The sequence below is a fragment of the Dama dama genome, chromosome 29, assembly GCF_033118175.1.
Source record: "Dama dama isolate Ldn47 chromosome 29, ASM3311817v1, whole genome shotgun sequence".
Taxonomy (NCBI): Eukaryota; Metazoa; Chordata; class Mammalia; order Artiodactyla; family Cervidae; genus Dama; species Dama dama.
Window position 1 is genome coordinate 19,285,507 of NC_083709.1, and position 19,390 is coordinate 19,304,896.

A 19,390-nucleotide genomic window follows, 5' to 3' on the forward strand; every position below is an offset into this window, starting at 1 on the left:
CTTTCCATTTCTACAACTTTGTTGATACCCTTCAGATAAACTTTCTCTCTCTCTCTCTTTGAAGCATGTGAGGTGACCTTTTAGGACACCAGAGCAAAGAAAAACAGAGAAGGACATGGTCATTGAAGTTGGCAGATAAGGGAGAGAGTTTGTGGTGAAGTGATAGGAGCAAGGGTGAAGGAGACAGCAAAATCCTGAGCTCTCCCTAACTGCTGATAAAATTTTGTCGTCTGCATTTGTCATTTAGGAGCTGGTGGGCCAGTCCCCCATCTCTCCAAAGATTCCTAGTCCCAGGTGCTTTTATTTTTCAGTTTACTGCCTGTGGCATTGACCGCTGCAACCTTCAGCTTGACCAACAGCGGAGGATCCCTGGCTTGGGGTTCTGGGGTCTTTCTGACTTGCTCCATAGACTCCTGCTAAACTTTGAAATTAGACAGTCATCATTCCACAGTTCACTTTTGCCAAGCTAAAAGCAGCAGTATTATATGTAGGATTCTAGAGCCATAGGGTTTTTTTTTTTTAACTTGCATCAGAATTTGTAGTTTATGACATGTTAGTGAAAGTTGCTTAGTTGTGTCCAACTCTTTGCGACCCTATGGACTATATAGTCATTGGAATTCTCCGGGCCAGAATATCAGAGTGGGTAGCCTTTCCCTTCTCCAGGAGATCTTCCCAACCCAGGGATTGAACCCAGGTCTCCTGCATTGCAGGCAGATTCTTTACCAGCTGAGCCACTAGGGAAGCCCAAGAATACTAGAGTAGGTAGCCTATCCCATCTCCAAAGGATCTTCCCGATCCAGGAATGTAACTGGGGTCTCCTGCATTGCCGGCAGATTCTTTACCATCTGAGCTACCAGGGTAGCCCATGACAGATCAGTAGTACTTACTGTTTTAAGGGAAACCAGGGCATTGTACGATCAGGAGAAAATAGGAGAGTCTTTGAATCAGGAGAGAGAGACTTACTACACAGTCCAGCCTTGGCTGACTTGTGGCTGAGCCATACAGAACTAAAATTCTAGTCTTCACGGAATTTACAATCTAGTGCAGCTACTTTAAACATCTTTGTATTCCCCCAAAGTCTGCACCACAGACTGTGCATAAAGTCTAGGACAGTATAGTAAGCAGCCAATAAATTATGATTGTTTTGATCCAATTCATGGTCTGTAGAACCCAAGTGTCTCTATTGGGCTTCCCAGGTGGCACATTGGTAAAGAATCTGCCTGCCAGTGCAAGAGACACAGGAGACACGAGTTTGATCCCTGGGTCCGGAAGATCCCCTGGAGGAGGAAATGGCAACCCACTCCAGTATTTTTGCCTGGGAAATCCCATGGACTGAGGAGCCTAGCCAGGAATAGTCCATGGGATCGCAAAAAGTCAGACGCATCTGAGCCCACACTTGCACAAAAACACAAAGAACCAAAGTATCTGCATGCAAGAAGTTTAAAAATAATCTTTATGGGATATCATTGAGTGAAAGTAAATGTGTGTGTGTGTGTGTGTGTATACATACACACACAAAGTTTGGATGTTAAATTTATTTCTCAGAAAATTGTTTATGTAGGCAGTCTTTGATATATATATACAGGCAATACATGTGTGTGTATATATATATATCTATTTGTCCCCCAGCTGTCCTCACCAGATTTCTTATCATTATAGACTCTGTGGGCTGATTCTTACATCCTTAAAGAGAAATTTCAAATATACCTACCCAGTTTCTGAAGAGGTAGAAGGAAGGGAGGGAAGTTTTTGGCCTTTACTGTTGCTTCAACTCTCCTTCCCTTGTTTTCTTCTGTACCTATCACTCTGCTACTCTGTCTTAACCTTCTCATTTGTTTAAAAATGGTTCTGGAGAGGAGGTGAGAAATAGGACCAGTAGACCTTCCTTCATTATGTGAGGATATAGTCTTAGAAGTGCAGTACGCAACATGGAATTAAGTTGTGGTCCTTAGACATTTTATTCACACAGATTGCCATTGCCTTGGCAGTGAGTAGCTTTTGACTCTAATCTCCTTTCTGTCCTAAGGAGCTAAAGCTGATTATGCCTTGGTGGCTTTATTAAATCAATTTACTTTACACATAAAGTCATTCAACCAGAAAATACCCACAGCCGAAATGGTGTGCTGTCTCTGTCGTTTGCAAAGATGGCACAGACATCTTTGTCCCACTCTGTGGGGGACAGAGTAGCTCTGTGCCCCAGTCTCCTAACTAAAACTCTTTCTTGAGTTACCCCATGCTGTCTTTACTGCCCCATGCAGTTTCTGTGGGATAAGTTCCGTGAGGGAGAGCTCAAGAGACTGAGGAGATGTCTCTGAATCAGAGCGGCTAGCTCCTCACAGTGGCGCCTCCACGGAGGGCGCCACTTCTCGTGATGTATTCCTCCAGCAACAATGCACCGAGCCCTGTTCTGTCCTGGCTGCCACAGCTTGAAGGGGACAGAGATGAGTCCCGTAGGATTTTTTATCTCAGAGACGTTCCAGTTTGGGGAGACAAGGGCATCCTTTGAGGTGCCCACCATAGTAAAGAATAGTAACTGCTTTAAGAGGGATATTGACAAAGTGCCTTGGCAGTTCTTAGGAAGAAGTGCTTCCTTTCATCTGGGCAAATCAGGAGGGCTTAGCAGAAGAAGAGAATTGAGTCTTAAAAAGCAGGTAGGGGAACTTCCCTGGTGGTCCAGTGGCTAAGAATCTGTATTCCTAATGCCTGGGTCCCCAGTTCAATCCCTGGTCTAGCACACAGGACTAGATCCTATATACTCAGACCCAGCACAGCCAAATGAATAAGTAAATATTAAAAAAAAAAAAAAGAAGCAGCAGCAATTGCCCCCCCCCCCAAAAAAAGTACTTCATAATTTTTTTAAAAAGGCAGGTAGAGCTTAAATTTATGTAAAAATCATTCCCTTCTACTAAAAGTTTTCATAAAATTTACTCAACATGAGTAGCATTATTCCTCACCTGCCAACCTGTCTTTTTCCCTATTCACATGACATTAATAGTGGAGTAAATGGTAGACTGAGGGTTATGATTAGGGTAGAGTACAAGAGTATAACCTCCTTTTATGACTCTGCCGCTACATTTGGGGGGGTTCTTTATCCAGCACTAGTGGTCTGAAGTCACCTCGAGAAAAAATAAAGTTGTCTCCTCCATTGGACTTTTGAAGAGCTACTTCCTGTGTGGTGCTCCCTCTCAGCTGCTTCCTGTTACCTGGCTGCACCTGGCAGGCAGCGGCGGCCAAAGTGTCCCGTTGTCATCTATCCTCATAGGTCTGCCTTTCAGAACTCTGTTGTGGTAAAAGCAGCAGCCGTCCTGTCCTGCTGCTCCGTGTCGGCACTGGGGAATATCCCCGCGCGCGAGACCAGAAACGTTAGGGGAGCGGCATCATTATTCTGCAGCACCACAGCCACCCTGCCTTCTGACAGTGTCATTTTTCAGCCCCATCGTGCTGAGCTGTGTGCGGAGCACAGACACGTCTCACTCCCTCCCCTTTTTTCTCAGACCGAGCTGATAGATCTGTCTACAGTGGATGTGATCCTCATCTCTAACTATCACTGCATGATGGCCCTGCCCTACATCACGGAGCACACCGGGTTCACGGGCACGGTCTACGCCACGGAGCCCACCGTTCAGATCGGCAGGTGAGGACGTCTCTTCTGGAGCTGTGAGCGAGCGGCTGGAGAGCCCCTCCCTTCAGCAGTGACTGTTAATAGAGTGCTGTGCCCAGAGGCACCGTGGTTTGCTCCCGAGCAGCTGACCCGGAGGAACAGAATGAACAGACAACTCTGCAGATAAAACAGATGTTCGTTGGAGTTGCCTAGAAATGGATGCTGGGAATAGTGGTCGTTCAGTCTTTCTTAGAAAAATGGAAAGAGAGGGACAACTGTTCTGTGCAGACAACACTAATTAGAGGAGGTATCATTCAGCAGGTGCCACCGAGATGCAATGCAGAGGGCTTTCGAGGAGAAAGGAACCAGCATATTTAAGAAAAAAAGAAAATTTACTACTTTGCTTTCAGAATTTCCCTCCCTTTCAGTGCAGACTATAAACAGAGACGGCTTGTAGGATTTCCCTGGTGGTTAAAACTCCACACTTAACACTGCAGAGGGCGCAGGTTCAATCCCTGATCGGGTAACTAAGATCCCACATGCCAGTAAAAGGAAAAAAGACAGAGATGGCTGGTAGAAAACGGGATGAGTATGTAGATGAAGTTGTCTGTAGTGTTGATGGAGTGAAACTCAAGACCCAATGAAATGAAAACCTCACAGTGTTTCTTTGACTCTGAGAATGCTGTGAGCCAGATGCCAGCCTCTCCCAGGTCTCTGTGGGACAGAAGGTTGTTTCAAGTAACCAGAGCATCATTTAGTGAGAAAAAAAAAAATTATGTGAAGAAAATTACCCCAGAACAGAAAGAATTGTGTTGAAGCAAACAAACTGGTATGGTGTGAGGTAAAACTATCAAGACCTAAACTACAGGATCTAAGTGCAATGTAGACTCTTAGTTCTAGGTTCTAGAGTCTGGCTGAAGTCCAGCAAGATGGAATTACCAGAAGTGAAGCAAAATCAGTCTGTGTTTTTTGTGTCAAATTTATTACCCTCAGTGTGTACAGAAAAACTGTAAAAGATCTGAGGGAAAGACATAATAGAAAAGTAAAGGTGATGGGTCAGTTTCAGGGAGAGGAGAAACCGACAGCATTAGATTGTCTGAGAAAGCTAAATCCTGAGGATGCACACACAAGAATGAATGTTCTCCTGAAAGCTACAGCCACAGCAGGTGTGAGCCTGAATCCCAGATCTTCGAATGCCAGAACAGGTGCTGCTCCCTTAAAGTGAAAGTCAATGATGGTATTAGGAATAAGTAAATAAATGGAAACAAAATGAAGTCTTCCAGCATTCAAATGCTAATACGTTTATGGCTTGCCATGCCTATATGTTTATTGGGAGAGGATTTAAGTCGATCCAGAACATCTGTACTGGATTATATGGGGGAGTCAGGACATTAAAAGTCTCTTTCTAGCTTTCTGGTCATCCTGCGGCTATCCAGGGTCCTCTCGTGCACTGTTCCATGGCTTCCTCAGAGCATGAGATCTTTGACCCAGTTGAGCGAGGCCTCTCTCAGGTTCCCTCAGGTAGGGGTCTGTGGAAATCCAGCTTGCAGTCGCAGAGCCTGTCCTCTAGCAGGTCCTTGAGTTAGAGCTTCAGTATTAGTTCTTAGAGTGTTCTTTTTTTCTTTTTTTTTTTAGAGTGTTCTTGCATGTGGACTTTTGTTAATTCCTAAAACATATGTATGAAGAAAATTTGTTTCACCAGTTTAAAAAATGTCCATTTAATGTTGTCATTAAGAAACAATTCTGCCCCCACCTCTGCTACCGCCAAAATCAGATACTTCATGCTCACTTAGCTTTTTCTCCTGCTGTATTTTTAATTACTTAAATAAAGGCAGAGATCTTAAGAGTGAGAGTAAAACCATAGGTTTAAATATTTCAGACTTCCAAGATAAGCAACACTCCAGGCTTATTTTAAAGGTGAATTAAATCATTTACATTCCGAATTTTTAACATGGAAATACAAGACAGAGTCTGAGTTTTTGTTCAGGTTTATATAAAATGGTGCCCACATTTATATGAAACAGGAAGAAAGATGATTGGGGAGGGGCAGGCAAACAAGCCTGTTTCTCTTGACTGTGTTAGAGTGCAATGTTTTTCTGACTCTCTTTTTGAGTGTTCATCGCTGTCCTTGTTTCAATCCAGGCTTCTCATGGAAGAGTTGGTGAACTTCATTGAACGAGTGCCCAAGGCTCAGTCTGCCTCCTTGTGGAAGAACAAGGATATTCAGCGGTGAGTAGTGGGCGGTCTTGACCGTTGTGGGGGCAGGGGAAGGACTTAGCAAGCAGTCTCAAGTGTTTCCTTGTTTTCTGCTTAGTTTATGCTATTAGAACTAAGATTCTCTTTTCCCTATGTTTGATTCAACCAACAGATTTTGAGAGGCAACCATGCCATATGCAAGGTAGTATGCTAGGTTTGGGTGTTTTTTAAACTTAGTAAACAATTGGCTGTCTCTTTGAGGTGCAGAGGGGTTAATGGGAAGTCAGACAATGAAACACATACATTACAGTCTTGGGTGGCATGTATTGTAACAGATGCTTGGTGACAAGGCTATAGGCACTCAGAAAATGAAGGTGTTTCTTTGCTTAGGGAACTGAGGAGGGACATTCCATAGGAGATGACAATTAAGGTACGTCTGGGAGAAAGAAAAGGACTTCTCCTGATAGAAAAGGTCATAAAGTGGGGTCCAGGCAATACAGCAGTCCCCAACCTTTTTGGCACCAGGGACCCATTTTGTAGAAGACAGGTTTTCCATGGACTGGGACAGGGGATGGTTTGGGGATGGTCCAAGTGTATTACATTTATTGTGCACTTTACTTCCGTTGTTATGACATCAACTCCACTTCAGATCATTAGGCATTAGATCCCAGAGATTGGGGGCCCCTGATATAGTATATTCAGGCAACATATTCAGTCCAGGGTGGATTAGAATTGGTTGAGCACAGAGGGGGAAAGGTGAAATGTCCCTAGACAGGGACACTGGAGCAAGATGATGAAGAGTCTACCGTGTGAAGACTGATCTTTCTGTAATCAGGTGTGGGAAGTCCATCGGGGGAGGTTGACAAGGCAGGGACATGATCACACGTCTACTGAGAGGAAGCAACCCTGGAAGTGGCATGGAGGATGGATGGAATACAGAGACAGGAGCAGGAAGCCCAGTGGCAGAAACCCAGGCAAGAGAACAGAAGCCTGAACTAAGAAGGCTGTAGCAGGAGAATGAACTGGTGAAGGGAGTGGAAATGCAGTCGAGAAGGCAGAGAGGCAGCGTGGTTCTTCTCCCGCGCTCGCCTCTGATGGACAGTAGAGGACACCAGTCAGTCTTAGCACATTGCAGCGGGTCACCCCTGCCAGTTGCTGCACGTAGCCTCCAGCACCCCAGCCCTCCAGGCCTGGCGTCCAGAGTCAGAACTCGTCTGTAATTTCTTAGGTGTGTTCCTTAATCTCCTACCCATTCCACTCTCTTCCAGCTACCTCGTCACTGAGTTCTTTGCCGCTAGGTCCATGATTTGTGAGCCATCTATTACCTAAACTTTAGAATGTCTTGGGTTTTGTGACATTCTTTCTACAAGGATACATGTAGAATATGAATAGGCTTCCCTGGTGGCTCAGACCATAAAGAGTCTGCCTGCCATGCAGAAGACCCAGGTTCAATCCCTGGGTCAGGAAGATCCCCTGGAGGAGGAAATGACAACCCACTCTAATATTCTTGCCTGGGAAATCCCATGGACAGAGGAAGCTGGCAGACTACAGTCCATGGGGTCGCACAGAGTCAGACACAACTGGTCAACTAATACACACTATGAACATGTAGCTAGGAGAATATGCTTTGGTTTTTGCTTATATTTTATTTTTTTTTTAATGTGGACCATGTTTAAAGTCTTTGTTTAATTTGTTACACTATTGCTTCTGTTTTACCTTTTGGTTTTTGGCCCACGCAGCACGTGGGATCTTAGCTTCCCAACCAGGAATCAAACTTGCACCCCCTGCATAGGAAGAGGCGGGGATCTTAACCGCTGGACCACCAGGGAAGTCCCTGCTTTGTTTTTATACTGTGACCATCTCAGAGTTTGAGAATATGAGTCTCCTCTATGCATTCCTTTATCACATGTGTTACTTACCTTCTTTAACTTACGTAGCACTTGTTATGTGCCTGACCCTCTAATCAGTGTTTTCTTTAATTCACTTAGTTCTTCAACATGATCGTTTTGCACAAGAGAAAACAGGCACAGCGAGGTTAAGTAACTTGTTTGGGTCACCCAGCTAGTGGATGGTAGGATTTGGATTCAAACCCAGGCAGCTGGGCTTGTCTGGATCCCAGCACCGAGCCACTAACCCCTGTGCTGGGCGGCCCCTCAGCCATTACAGGCCTCTCCTGCAGTGTGTGAGCCCCTCATGTGATGGAAGGGGAACACATAACAGTGCGCATCTTCTGTGTTTTATGGTCTCCTTTGTGTCTCTGTTTCCGTCCCTGGGGACATGGTATCTGTCTGACTTGTCATTAGGGAACGTTTGGTGGACGCATGCGTTTCTGAGTCTTCTCAGCGCACGTGGCTGCCTTCCTTGATCTGCCAGCTTAGTACAGGTTCCCTCCCGTCCCGAGTGTGTTTTATATTCTCAGCTTCCTTCCTCCTGCCTATCACATACCCCTCCTCCTCCCCCTTTTTTCCCCCTCCTGTCTGCCCACTGGCCCACACTTGTCCCAGTTACTCTCTTCATCCCCCTCCTTAGAAACCTGAGGAGTTTGTTTTCACTCGCTGTGGAACACGTACACCTTGGCTCCCCTCACTTCCTCCTTTTATATTTACACCCTTAAATACTCTGCCATGAAGAATTTTGGCACACCAGTGATGATGTTCAAAGGTCACTGTTTCCTGATTTCCCAAACCCTGGGCCAAGCCTTGAGACATCCAAGTCTGTCCTTTGCCTTTTTGTCTGTGACCTTGGACAGAATCCTTGGCAGTGGTCTTTGCTTCCCACTCTCTGTAAAATACAAGATTTTTTTCGGGCTCACCAAAAAAAATGCCATCGCATTTTAGGGGAAAAGGTGAATTGAACTTGAAGAAACAGAGGGCTAGGGAGAAGGCCTGAAAGTAATTTCCTAAGGTGCTTTAGGATATCTCTTTTTTTTAAAAAAGATGCTAGTTGCAATAAAACCTTGAATCTGTTACCTCGCCACCTGGTGGGCAAAAACCAGAAACTGTTGAGAGGTAGCTTGGTAGAGAAGAAAGAATAACTTGGACCAATCGGAGACTGTATTTCATTACTTCTTGTATCCTGAGCATATTTCTGATCCCCGTCAAGCATTTTATTTTGGTTTTTGAGTGTGAGATGAGCCATAGTTACTGATAGGGAAAGAGAAGAGTCTGATGATTGGAAAGATTACACCGAGGTGACAGACAAATCAAGCAAGCCATGTCCTCTTTTTTTTTCCTCTTGAAGAAATTCAGCATAAATATTAGAACTGGTAGAAAAATGTGAGGAGCTATTTTGTAATTGACATCAGACAAAAGAGTTCTCTCAAAATAGTCACCCAGGATTTCATCTCGGACCAGAATACTAAAAGTATTTCATGTGAATATTTATGCTGAAGGATTTACACCCCTTGAAAAGTTCCCTGTGTCATAAACCAGAGGATATCATATGTCCCAAGACAGTGTAACAGATTCTATCATGAAGCAGTGACCAAATGATACAGCTATATCTTTTCTTTATCTCAATTTATTTTTTAATTCCTGCATCCCCCTTGTTCCATTCCTATAAAATAGGAGTCACAAACTCAGATACCTCTAGGGATGAAGAAGAGGTAGGTAAGTTCAGGAGTGGGGTTGGCTGCCCGGAACCATGGCCCGGCGACCAGACCTCTCTAAGGGGCAGCTGACGCGCAACTTCAGCACATTTTCGGCCATATGGGAACGCGAGCCCATCACTGCCAAAACCTGTTCCTTTTTTTTTTTTTTTTTTTTTAATGAGAAGCTCAGGATCTGGATGTTTCACATGTGATTTTTTTTTTCCTACCTTTTAAAAAGTTGGCTCTCACATTAAAATAAAATTCTAGATGAACACCTCAAGTGGAACACTTCCATGAGTTGGATTCAAGCCCCTAAGTTTTGACCTAAACCTTATACAAGCTGTCTCATGGTTAAGTTTAAAATTAATGCATCTTAGTAGCTTAAGTTACTCATAAGACCATCAACCAAAAAAACAATAAATGAAAATCTTTCAGACTCATTGGTTTCTGATAAATTCCCTTAAATCACAGGAAGTTAGTTTGAATTAGCATTTGATTTAGTATTATATTAGTGTGTTTGACCAACCCGCCATCCCCCCCAAAAAAACCATTACGCTTGCTTTTTGGCAGCTGTCAGACTCCCCAAGTCAGTTGACACTGCCCCCTGAGATTTATTTAGAAGTTAGCTATCCTCCTTCCTCATTTTGACATTGTAGCTTACACTTCTTAAAAGAGAGATTTTTGAAGGGTAGGGAAAGGAGAATCCCCTACCATAAAATTTTCGAGCCTCTGACATTCCTATATACACTTCAGAATTTAGGTTTTTAACGGGAAAATTTAAAGCACAATATTACACTGAAGAAACTAGCCCATCCTCTAATATTTTTTATGTGAGTGTAGCGTTTTTTGTACAAGACTAGAAATCTACAATTATAACTAAGAGACTAAATCATTACAGGATATTGTCACAATCCTCTGACAGGCGTTAAGGAATTATGCATCGATATATTCCTGGCTGAAATGTTATGGCCATTTTCAGTACTCAGAGCTTAAAATGTGGGTTTATACCTTATAGAAGACATAATTTTGTTTTTTTAAGCATACTGTACTTGAAGTTCCTCTGTTCTGACACTCCTTGGGTATTTATAGATGAATTTATCAGATCTCACTATGTAGTAGGAAGAAAATTAAAGCTCTGGGCTTAGAGGTCAAATAGACTGGTGTTTGAATTTCAGGTCTGCTTTTTAGCTGCAGAAGTTTCTCTCTTCTAGACTCTGCTTCCTTGTGTATATTATAGGAATAGTATTAGCAGCGTCACAAGGTTGCTGTGAGGACTAAATGAATAATACAAGTAAAGTCCTTAAAACAGTGCCAGGCACACAGTAGGTGCTCAGCGAACACCCGCATCCTTTCTCCCTTTAATGATACACGTGGCTCACATCACCCCCCTTTCAGTAACCATCACACATCTGCCTTCCTCAGCCTTACTTATCTTTCAGCACTATCTTTCCTAGTGAGAGCAATGTATTTAGTATAGCAGAAGGGAAGTTATTTCCCTAATCCCCCTGTTGATGATCGTTAGCAGTATCATTCAGATTCTGGGACTCAGTCTTCTCTTCTGTAATACAGGAGAATTGAACTGAACACAGTTAGCTTATGTTAGAGTTTTTAAAGATGTCTTTAAGCAGGTTCTCAGAGAGTGGTCGGAGAAGGCAATGGCACCCCACTCCTGTACTCTTGCCTGGAAAATCCCATGGATGGAGGAGCCTGGTGGGCTACAGTCCATGGGGTCGTTAAGAGTCGGACACGACTGAGCGACTTCACTTTCATGCATTGGAGAAGGAAAGGCAACCCACTCCAGTGTTCTTGCCTGGAGAATCCCAGGGGCGGGAGAGCCTGGTGGGCTGCCGTCTTTGGGGTCCCACACGACCGAGGTGACTTAGCAGCAGTAGCAGCAGCAGAGAGTGGTGGTACTTGATGGCGTCATCACAACTTTGCAGTTCCAGAAACTTAGTCATTTCATTTCACTTAGAGTCAGTTGAGGGGCAGGTTTGACCTAACTAAACTCCCAGGATACTGACTGACAGACAGAAACTCCACTTAATTACTTTATCCTGAGAACTGGGGGCGTTCTTCTGCCCAGGACTCTGTTTTGGGCAGCAAGTCCACTTAAAGAGATCAAATTTTAAATAAGAGGGTTTTGATAAGCAGAAAATGAAAGCAGAGATGGTTTAGGCCTTCTCAAGAATTATTTATGTCATGCTTTGGTAGCCTAAACAATTGCCTTTGTGCTTTTAAGAGAGAAACTGATCTGAAACAAAAATCAAGGTTTATAATCTGATTTCAGTTTAGTATTAAGAAATGCTTGATTTTCAGGTTTTGCTTTTGGTAAATCCCATAAAGATCATCATACTTCCCTGGAGACTCAGTACTAAAGAATCCGCCTGCCAGTGCCGGAGACTCAGGTTTGATCCCTGGGTCAGGAAGATCCCCAGGAGAAGGAAATGGCTAATCGCCAGTATTCCTGCCTGGGAAATCCCATGAACCAAGAAACCTGGCAGGCTACAGTCCATGGGGTCTCAAAGAGTCGGACATGACTGAGCAACTAAACAACAAGAGCAATAAAGAGCATCAGTCCACTGACACATCTCCATCCTCCCGCCACCTCCGTGTGTATTGAGCACACTTCACTATAATGAGAGGAAAGAAATTTTTCCTGCTGCTTTTCTTCTTTGTATTCTGCTCTTATATTTATTTTGTTCATTCAGTCATTCATTCATCAAACACTTAGAAAAAGCCCAACCAGTGTTTTATTTATAAGCTTCTAAGTGGTCCCTGTGGACCTAAAAGTCTTGCTCTTTTACGAAAACACCTGATCTTGTGCTGGTAGGATGGAAGAAGAGACAGCAGAGTTCTGGCGTGATGTCAAGCCCTGGGGAAAAAAAATGTTTATTAAGCACTCAAGTGTGATAAGAACAAAACAAAACAATGAAATCTTTTAGAAAGTACTTATTAAACATTTAGACTCTGGGAACTTGACTTTGATAAATTAGAAAGCCAGCAAAAACAGAACTAGTTCCCACTGGGTTTCCTTATCCGACTTATCCTTCATCAGTCAATAATCCTAATGGCTTTGAATGGCTCTGTAAAGGCCTCTCTATAATTATAGCCTCAAGCGTAAGTTTTGGGGAGAGCTGAGTTAGGTGAGATGTTAGGAGATAGAAGGAGAAAGGGACCATGTATCTTGAAAGAGTAAAGATGGTGTTAGCGAAGGGAATTTAGGGGTAGAAATAGGAAACTCGGAGGACTTCAGTCTTATTTGTTGATTAACTCCCAAGGGCCTGGCATTATGATAAGTTTGTAGGGAAATGCCCCCAAAAGTTTAAGGCATAGTACCTGTATCCAAGGAGCTTGTTGAGGCAAGATTACATACTAAGTGGCGAGACTTAGGCCAGGCTTAGCAGGTTAAGCAGGGTTTGAGTGAGGAAAGAGGTCATTCTAAGATAAGAGAATATTGTGGGCAAAAACGTGGCAACATAGCGTGATTGAGAGGGGACCAGTTGGGTTCCCGTTAGCCAGTGCACACCAAGGGGAGAGAAGCATTGCCAGCTAACCATGTATGAAAGAATATTCAGACTGTTCTTCTGGAAAAGCCAACAATACATTTGACTGATTTCCTGGTTGAAGTCTTCTGTCTAGCGGATAGAAAATTTATTAAAATTGTTTGTGAAAACATAGTCACCAACCCTATGTGATAAAGGAAACCTCTAGATGTTTCCAATAGAGAAATGACAAATAATTAGTTTTAGGTCTGAAAGTAGTATAGTCTATATATAAGGTGCCAGAATAAGATACCCAAAGAATTTAAGCATAAGAGTAAGGGGGAGGAATTCATAAGCACTGAATAATCATAGATATATAATGTTAATAATATAGTATACATATACACGTGTGTGTGTGGTTACTCATTTGCTGTGGTCTTCAACAGTTTTTGAAGGAAACATTTTACCGCCCATTTAGATTTATGAAGGGAAGAAAAGAGGTTAGGTGAATTATTCAATGTTGCAACTAAAGCAGAAATCAAATTTAAATTGGATATGATGACCATGCTGCAGATGTTCTGTACAGTTAGAGTTTGTAAAAATGTCATTGACCAGACCTGAGAAAAGCCCAAACTTAGTTGAAAACAGTGCCTCTGTACCAGAGCACGGCCCAAGACACTTCCTAATTTGTTAGTAACTGGGTCTCCCACCAGGCCACCCTTCTCTCAGGCTTCACCAGGAGGATTCCCTTCTTGGCTCACTCACGTCGAGGTTGGAAGGATTCAGTTCCTCAGGGATGTTGGACTGAAGCCTCCCTCAGGTCCTTGCCACATGGGCCTCTCCTCAGAGCATCTCATAGCATGGCAGCTGGCTACATCAGAGCGAACAGGAGGCCAAAGGAGAGATTGTGGACAAGAAGGAAGTCACAGTCCTTTGTAACCTAATCTTGCAAGTGACCACTTGTCACCTTTGTCATATTCTCTTCACTTCGCTAGCCGGTAGGTCCAGCCTACATCTGGTGGAGGGAGCTCACATAAGGGGGCGAGTATGGGAGGTGGGGAGCCTAGGAGGCTGTGTCAGAAGCGGCCTGTCACCCATCCTCAGCTGAGCAGGTCAGACTTGAGACCAGAGTCGTGAGGACCTGCCTGACCTTCCTCTTCTGGCTCACTGATCAGTTTCTCCCAGATGCTTTTACCACCTCCCATGCTTTCTTAGGGCTCACCTCTCCCCAGACTTACCAGTGAGCTTCAGATAACACAGACACATGGATCAGTGGAACCAAATAGACAGCCCAGAAGTAAACCAATGTACCTAAAGTCAGTTAAAGAATGTGCATCTGATCTAGCTGGCGTGTGACTTGTTAGCACAGTCTCGAGCAGAGGTGTCTCTATGGTAGGGCCTTGGCAGAGCTGAGAGCAATTAAAACAGATCCAACTGAGATGAAAGATGTGGCTGGGCATCATTATTTATCACTGTAGCCACTCACATAATAACTTTCCAGCTCTGGTGGCAAGTTAAAAAACTCCTGCTCATACCCAGCCCAAAGGAAGAAGTCTTTATTCTTAAAGAAGGGCAGTCCTGGGAAGCCCAAGCCATAGGGCCTCCTGATCTGGAGGAATTTAAAGGAGGAACTAAAGCAGGGCTTCTCAGGTGGCTCAGTGGGGAGAGGGGAAAAAAAAAGAAAAACCTCACCTGCAGGAGACATAGGTTCAAACCCTGGATCAGGGAAGATCCCCTGAAGGAAAAGATGGCAACCCACTCCAATATTCTTCCCCAGAAAAGTCTGGACAGAGGAGCCTGGCGAGCTGTAGTCCATGGGGTCGCAAAGAGTTGGACACGACTGAGCACACATTCACACTCAAAGCAGGGCAGTAACTTGGTTTCTTCGTGAGACGCTCTAAAGCAGTGCCTGGGCCACTCAAGTTCAGGGTCATTGCAGCTCACCTAAAGAAATTACCCTGGGGTAAAGTCCACTACAGTACTGTTGGAAAATGCTTGTTCTGGGGTAGCGATGGCTGTGTATGGTGGGAAAGGTTGGAGAGAGTCCTCACCCAGCCTCTGTTCTATGGCAGACACTGTGTGAGTTCTGTCCTTCACTGCTCACAGGACAGCTCTAAAAGGGAGGGTGATACTCTCCTTTTTCGCAGGTGAGGAGACTGAGGCTCACAGGTGAAGAGGCAGTGCTGAGAGTTACATCCAGACAAGTCTAAATTGTCTGCTCTTCCCCTGGTGTGCCTCTGAGAGAAACCTCTTCTTCCTCAGTGGGTGAAAGATAGTAGCAGGGCTGCAGAAGGAGACAGAAGTGTCGGTGGTGGCCCCCTGCCATGAACCTGCTCCAGAGAGGGCTTCTGTGCCCCTTCCTGGGCTCTGAGACTCCGCCAGCCATCTTCTGAGCACACGGGATGTGCACCTGGCCAAGACAGGTGTCACAAGACCTGAGAAAAGGTGACAGGTCGCCTAGATTTTAAAGCAGGAGTAAGGCGTCCCCAGTGGCTCAGTGGTAAAGAATCCACCTGCAGTGCATGAAATGCAAGAGATGCGAGTTCAATCCCTGGGTCAGGAAGACCCTCTGGAGGAGGGCATGGTGATCCGCTTCAGTATTCTTGCCTGGGAAATCCCATGAGCAGAGGAGCCTGGTGGACTACAGTCCATGGGGTCCCAGAGAGTCAGACACAACTGAGCATGCATGCACATTGTCCACACAAAATATGAAGACGTGGACAGTGGAATGTTCCGGCTTTGAAGGGAGCCTGGCACTTAGAAAGCTCCTTATATAGTTCAGGGTGTAGAATGTAGGCTGAGGCAGGACTGTGATAAAGAAGAGCCTTATAAGTGATGCTGAGAGCCTTGAATTTTATCCTGAACGTAATGGTGAACCACTAAATTGGAGAAGGACGGAGAGCGAGAGTGTGTGTGTGTAGAGATTTGCATTTTCAATGTATCGTTTAGCCCCTTCTGGAAGGGAAGACACGTATGCAGGCAAGAATGACTTATGATGGTTTTCTATGTCTCCTTTTTTGCCTTGTACTGTTGTAAAGATTTTTTTCAGGCTAAGTTCCCATGAGCCGAGGCCTTTATGTTATACCTAATCAATTCCTTACAGGACTAGAGTACTGTGGCCATAGTCAGGGCTAAGTAAATATTTATTGACTCAAAATTGTCAAACCTACATCAGTTCGCTCTATAGAGGACAGGTACATGAAATAAGAAAATCTTCAGCTGTTTATGCAGAAGGTAACAGGAAGAATTGTTGTTATTTTGTTGCTGCAGAAACAAAGGTGAAGCGAGTTGGACCTACGTGACCTGTGTGCTGTTTTTTACTGAATCTCTGTTCCATGTTTACATTATTATGACCATGGAAATGCAATTCACTGGCCATGTAACATTGTTAGGAATTTTTTTCTTGCACAACCTCCTGTTTTCCCTTGAGTTAGTAATTATCTTGTTTGTTTATTTGCTTAGTTTTTTGTGTGCGTAGGTGCTCAATCATTCAGTCATGTCCAACTATTTATGACCCTGTGTCTATATCCTGCCAGGCTCCTCTATCCATGGGATTTCCCAGGCAAGAATTCCAGAGTAGGTTGCCATTTCCTTTTCCAGGGGATCTTCCCGACCCAGGGATCGAACCCACATCTCCTGCATTGGCAGGTGGATTCTTAAGCCCTGGGCCACCTGAAAAGCCCTTACGTGTTATATCACTAACTGATCTCTAACCTTTCCCCCATTTGTCTGAGTCTCTCCTCTGTGTTCAGACTTGATGAATAGTCTGACAGTTTTATCTTGCTGTTCTAGAAATCCCCTCCCCGAGTCTTCACTCTTAACCCTGTCTGGTGTCAGATGCTCTTGGGACTGCTCCACAGCATTCAGCCTGGGACTTTCTCCACCTTGATTCTATAGATTTCTTCACCCTTTTCTTCTGGTAGAAGCTCTATTTCCTGGGCCTTTCTTTTTCTGGTTTACACCTTCATTTTGCCAGGCACCTCCTCCACCAGCTCCCTGGAAAAGAGTGCATGAGAAGTAAATTTTCTATGACCCTGCACATCTAAAATGTCTGCATTCTACCCTCACACTCCGATAGAAATGCAAACTAGAGGTAGTTTGCTCATAAAATTTTTAAAGTATTGCACTATTTTTCTTCTGTCTCCCAGAAATGCTGTTGAAAAGTTCAATGTTATTAAGGCTTGATCTCCCGTGTGTATGCTGTTTATTCCCCTGTGGAGATTTTTAGAAAATTCTCCTTGTCCTTAAAGTTTATGACGATGTGTCTTACCTAAAGATAGTTTACATTCATGGACTGAGCTTAGCATGTCCTTTCAGTCTAGAAAAGTGTCGGCAGCTATGTGAAGTATCTGTTTTGTGTCCGAATCTGGCCTGCCACTGTTTTTGTAAATAAAGTTTTATTGGCACACAGACACACTCATATCATTGTGGTGTTATATGGCCAAGTTGAATAACTTGACAGAGACTGTAGGTGGCCTCCAGAGTTTAAAGCATCTGTGGCCCTGTATCTAAAATGTTTGCTGACCCTCAATCTAGAAAATGGAGAATTTCAATTCTGGTTTAAACAAATTTTTCCCCCCTTTTAAAATTCCTTTTTTCAATTTTTGTGTATTTTTTGGAACTCGTGTTATTTGGACGTTGAACCTCCTGGACTGACACTAATAAAATACTTCTCTCTCCTCTTTGCCATCACTGTTTTGTTATTCTGTCTGGGAATTTCTTTTATCTCCCAGCCTTCCTATGAATTTTTTGTTTCTGCTACTTGTTTCTTGTTCTGACATAAATTTTTCTGTATTTTTAAATTAACCTTTTTATATTGTAATATAAAACAAAAAAACCCACAAAGCTTGACATATAGTTAACAAATTATGATAAAGCAGCTACCCCTATACACCACCTAGGTTAAGAGATAGAAAATGTCTGGTAACTCAAAAGCCGTGTCTCCGTGCTCCAGTCTAATCACAGCGCACACTGAGACATACATAGAGCGTGGATTCCAGCCCGTCACCACATCACGCTTCTTGCAGCTCAGACTGTCCCATCTTCGGACAGTGAAAGCATATATTCAGTTTATCCACCATGTCCTTTTGTTCCATCCTTTGTAGTTTTTGATAGTTTGCTTGTTATCTAATGTAGCAGGATGTCGAAGACTCCTCTTTCATGTTCCTAAATCTGGAGTCACCCATTTCCTCCAAGAAACTCTGGATTCTTTTAGTGGGAAATGGGATTTTGAGCTCCCGTTCTGGTTGCTACTCACTGTTACTGGATTGGTCAGTTGTTTCTAGGCCTTTTAGAGGACACAGAATATATATTTTTCTTCCACTGCTTTTATACTTTTACTGTGTCTATCTTGTCAGAACATGTAGCCGTTACATACTGTCCTCTTTCCCTTCTAACTTCATTTGGCCTTTCTCCTCAAGGAACTATACATTTAATACTGTCAACCCATACATTGATGTTTCTACTGTGGTCAGTTTGGGTTGTGTGAAACTCATTATTCAGATGCTGTCTCAGGATGGAATCATGAGAACTGTATTCCCTGAGTTCTTGCTGGTTAATAATTGTTTGTCTGTGCTCTGTGACCTTGCAAGTCAGTTTTGCTAAATACATAATCCTTGGCTTGCATTTTCTTTCTTTGAGTCTCTTAAATATGTTTCTCTATTTTATTCTAGAAAAAAACATTGAAAACTGTTGAAAACCGACTTAATCTTTTTTTGTTTTCCTTGTAAATAACTTGCCCTTTTTGCCTTCATGCCCAAAGATTTTTCTCTGTAATCTAAATATTTTCCCAGAATATATCTGGTGTTAGTTATTCTGGGTCAGTATTCTTGAGTATGCGTTGTGTTCTTTCAGTGTATAGTTTCCTTTTATTTCTAATTACGGTTCTTAGTATTCTGTTCCCTTGCTTGGATTTCTGTGAGGGACTCCTGTTATCTGTATGTTATATGTATCTTTCCTCTCTTGGCATATCTGTTGTGTTTATCCACTCTTGTGTGTCTTTCACTTTAGTCTTCATTCCTGAATTCTTACTAAATTTCTATTTTTTTATGTAGTTCTGTTCCTTCATTTTTAAGCTTTTCTGATTGCTTGATTTATATGGGTCTTTGTGTCTTGAATAACTTTTTCATGTTTTTAGCTTATTTTGAAATCTTGTTGTTTTGTTGGCATGCTTTCATTGTATAATGTTATATTTTCATTTATAAGCATTCTTTTCATTCTCTTTAATGATTCTTCCCCCTTTTAGTAGAAGTCTCCTCATTTCTTAGGTACACTCTCTTATTTATCTGAGAATAATGATTGATATTTTCTACCTACCTAATTTATTTCCTCTCCTTCCTCCATTTGTTTTGCCTTTATAATTTTAGAGGCTTTATTCAAATACATGGTGATCCTTGGTTATTGGTTCATATTTAAGAATTAGACAGTTAGAAAAGCTACTTGGAAAGCCTGTGTGCCAGGTCTTGTTGAATTCTAGACTTTACCATAACATAGTCTGGTTGGATAATTTCACTGTAAAACCCC

At 43.1% G+C, this 19,390-nt stretch overlaps 1 protein-coding gene across 2 annotated transcripts in view; it reads left to right on the top strand.

Moving 5' to 3' along the window:
- INTS9 (integrator complex subunit 9) overlaps nt 1–19,390 on the top strand; it is a 125,925-nt gene that overhangs the window by 55,025 nt on the left and 51,510 nt on the right. For both annotated transcript variants that reach the window (XM_061132684.1, XM_061132683.1), the window contains 2 exons: nt 3,495–3,634; nt 5,744–5,830. In XM_061132684.1, coding sequence (XP_060988667.1) covers nt 3,495–3,634; nt 5,744–5,830 — 227 coding nt within the window. The remainder of the gene's footprint in view (nt 1–3,494; nt 3,635–5,743; nt 5,831–19,390) is intronic.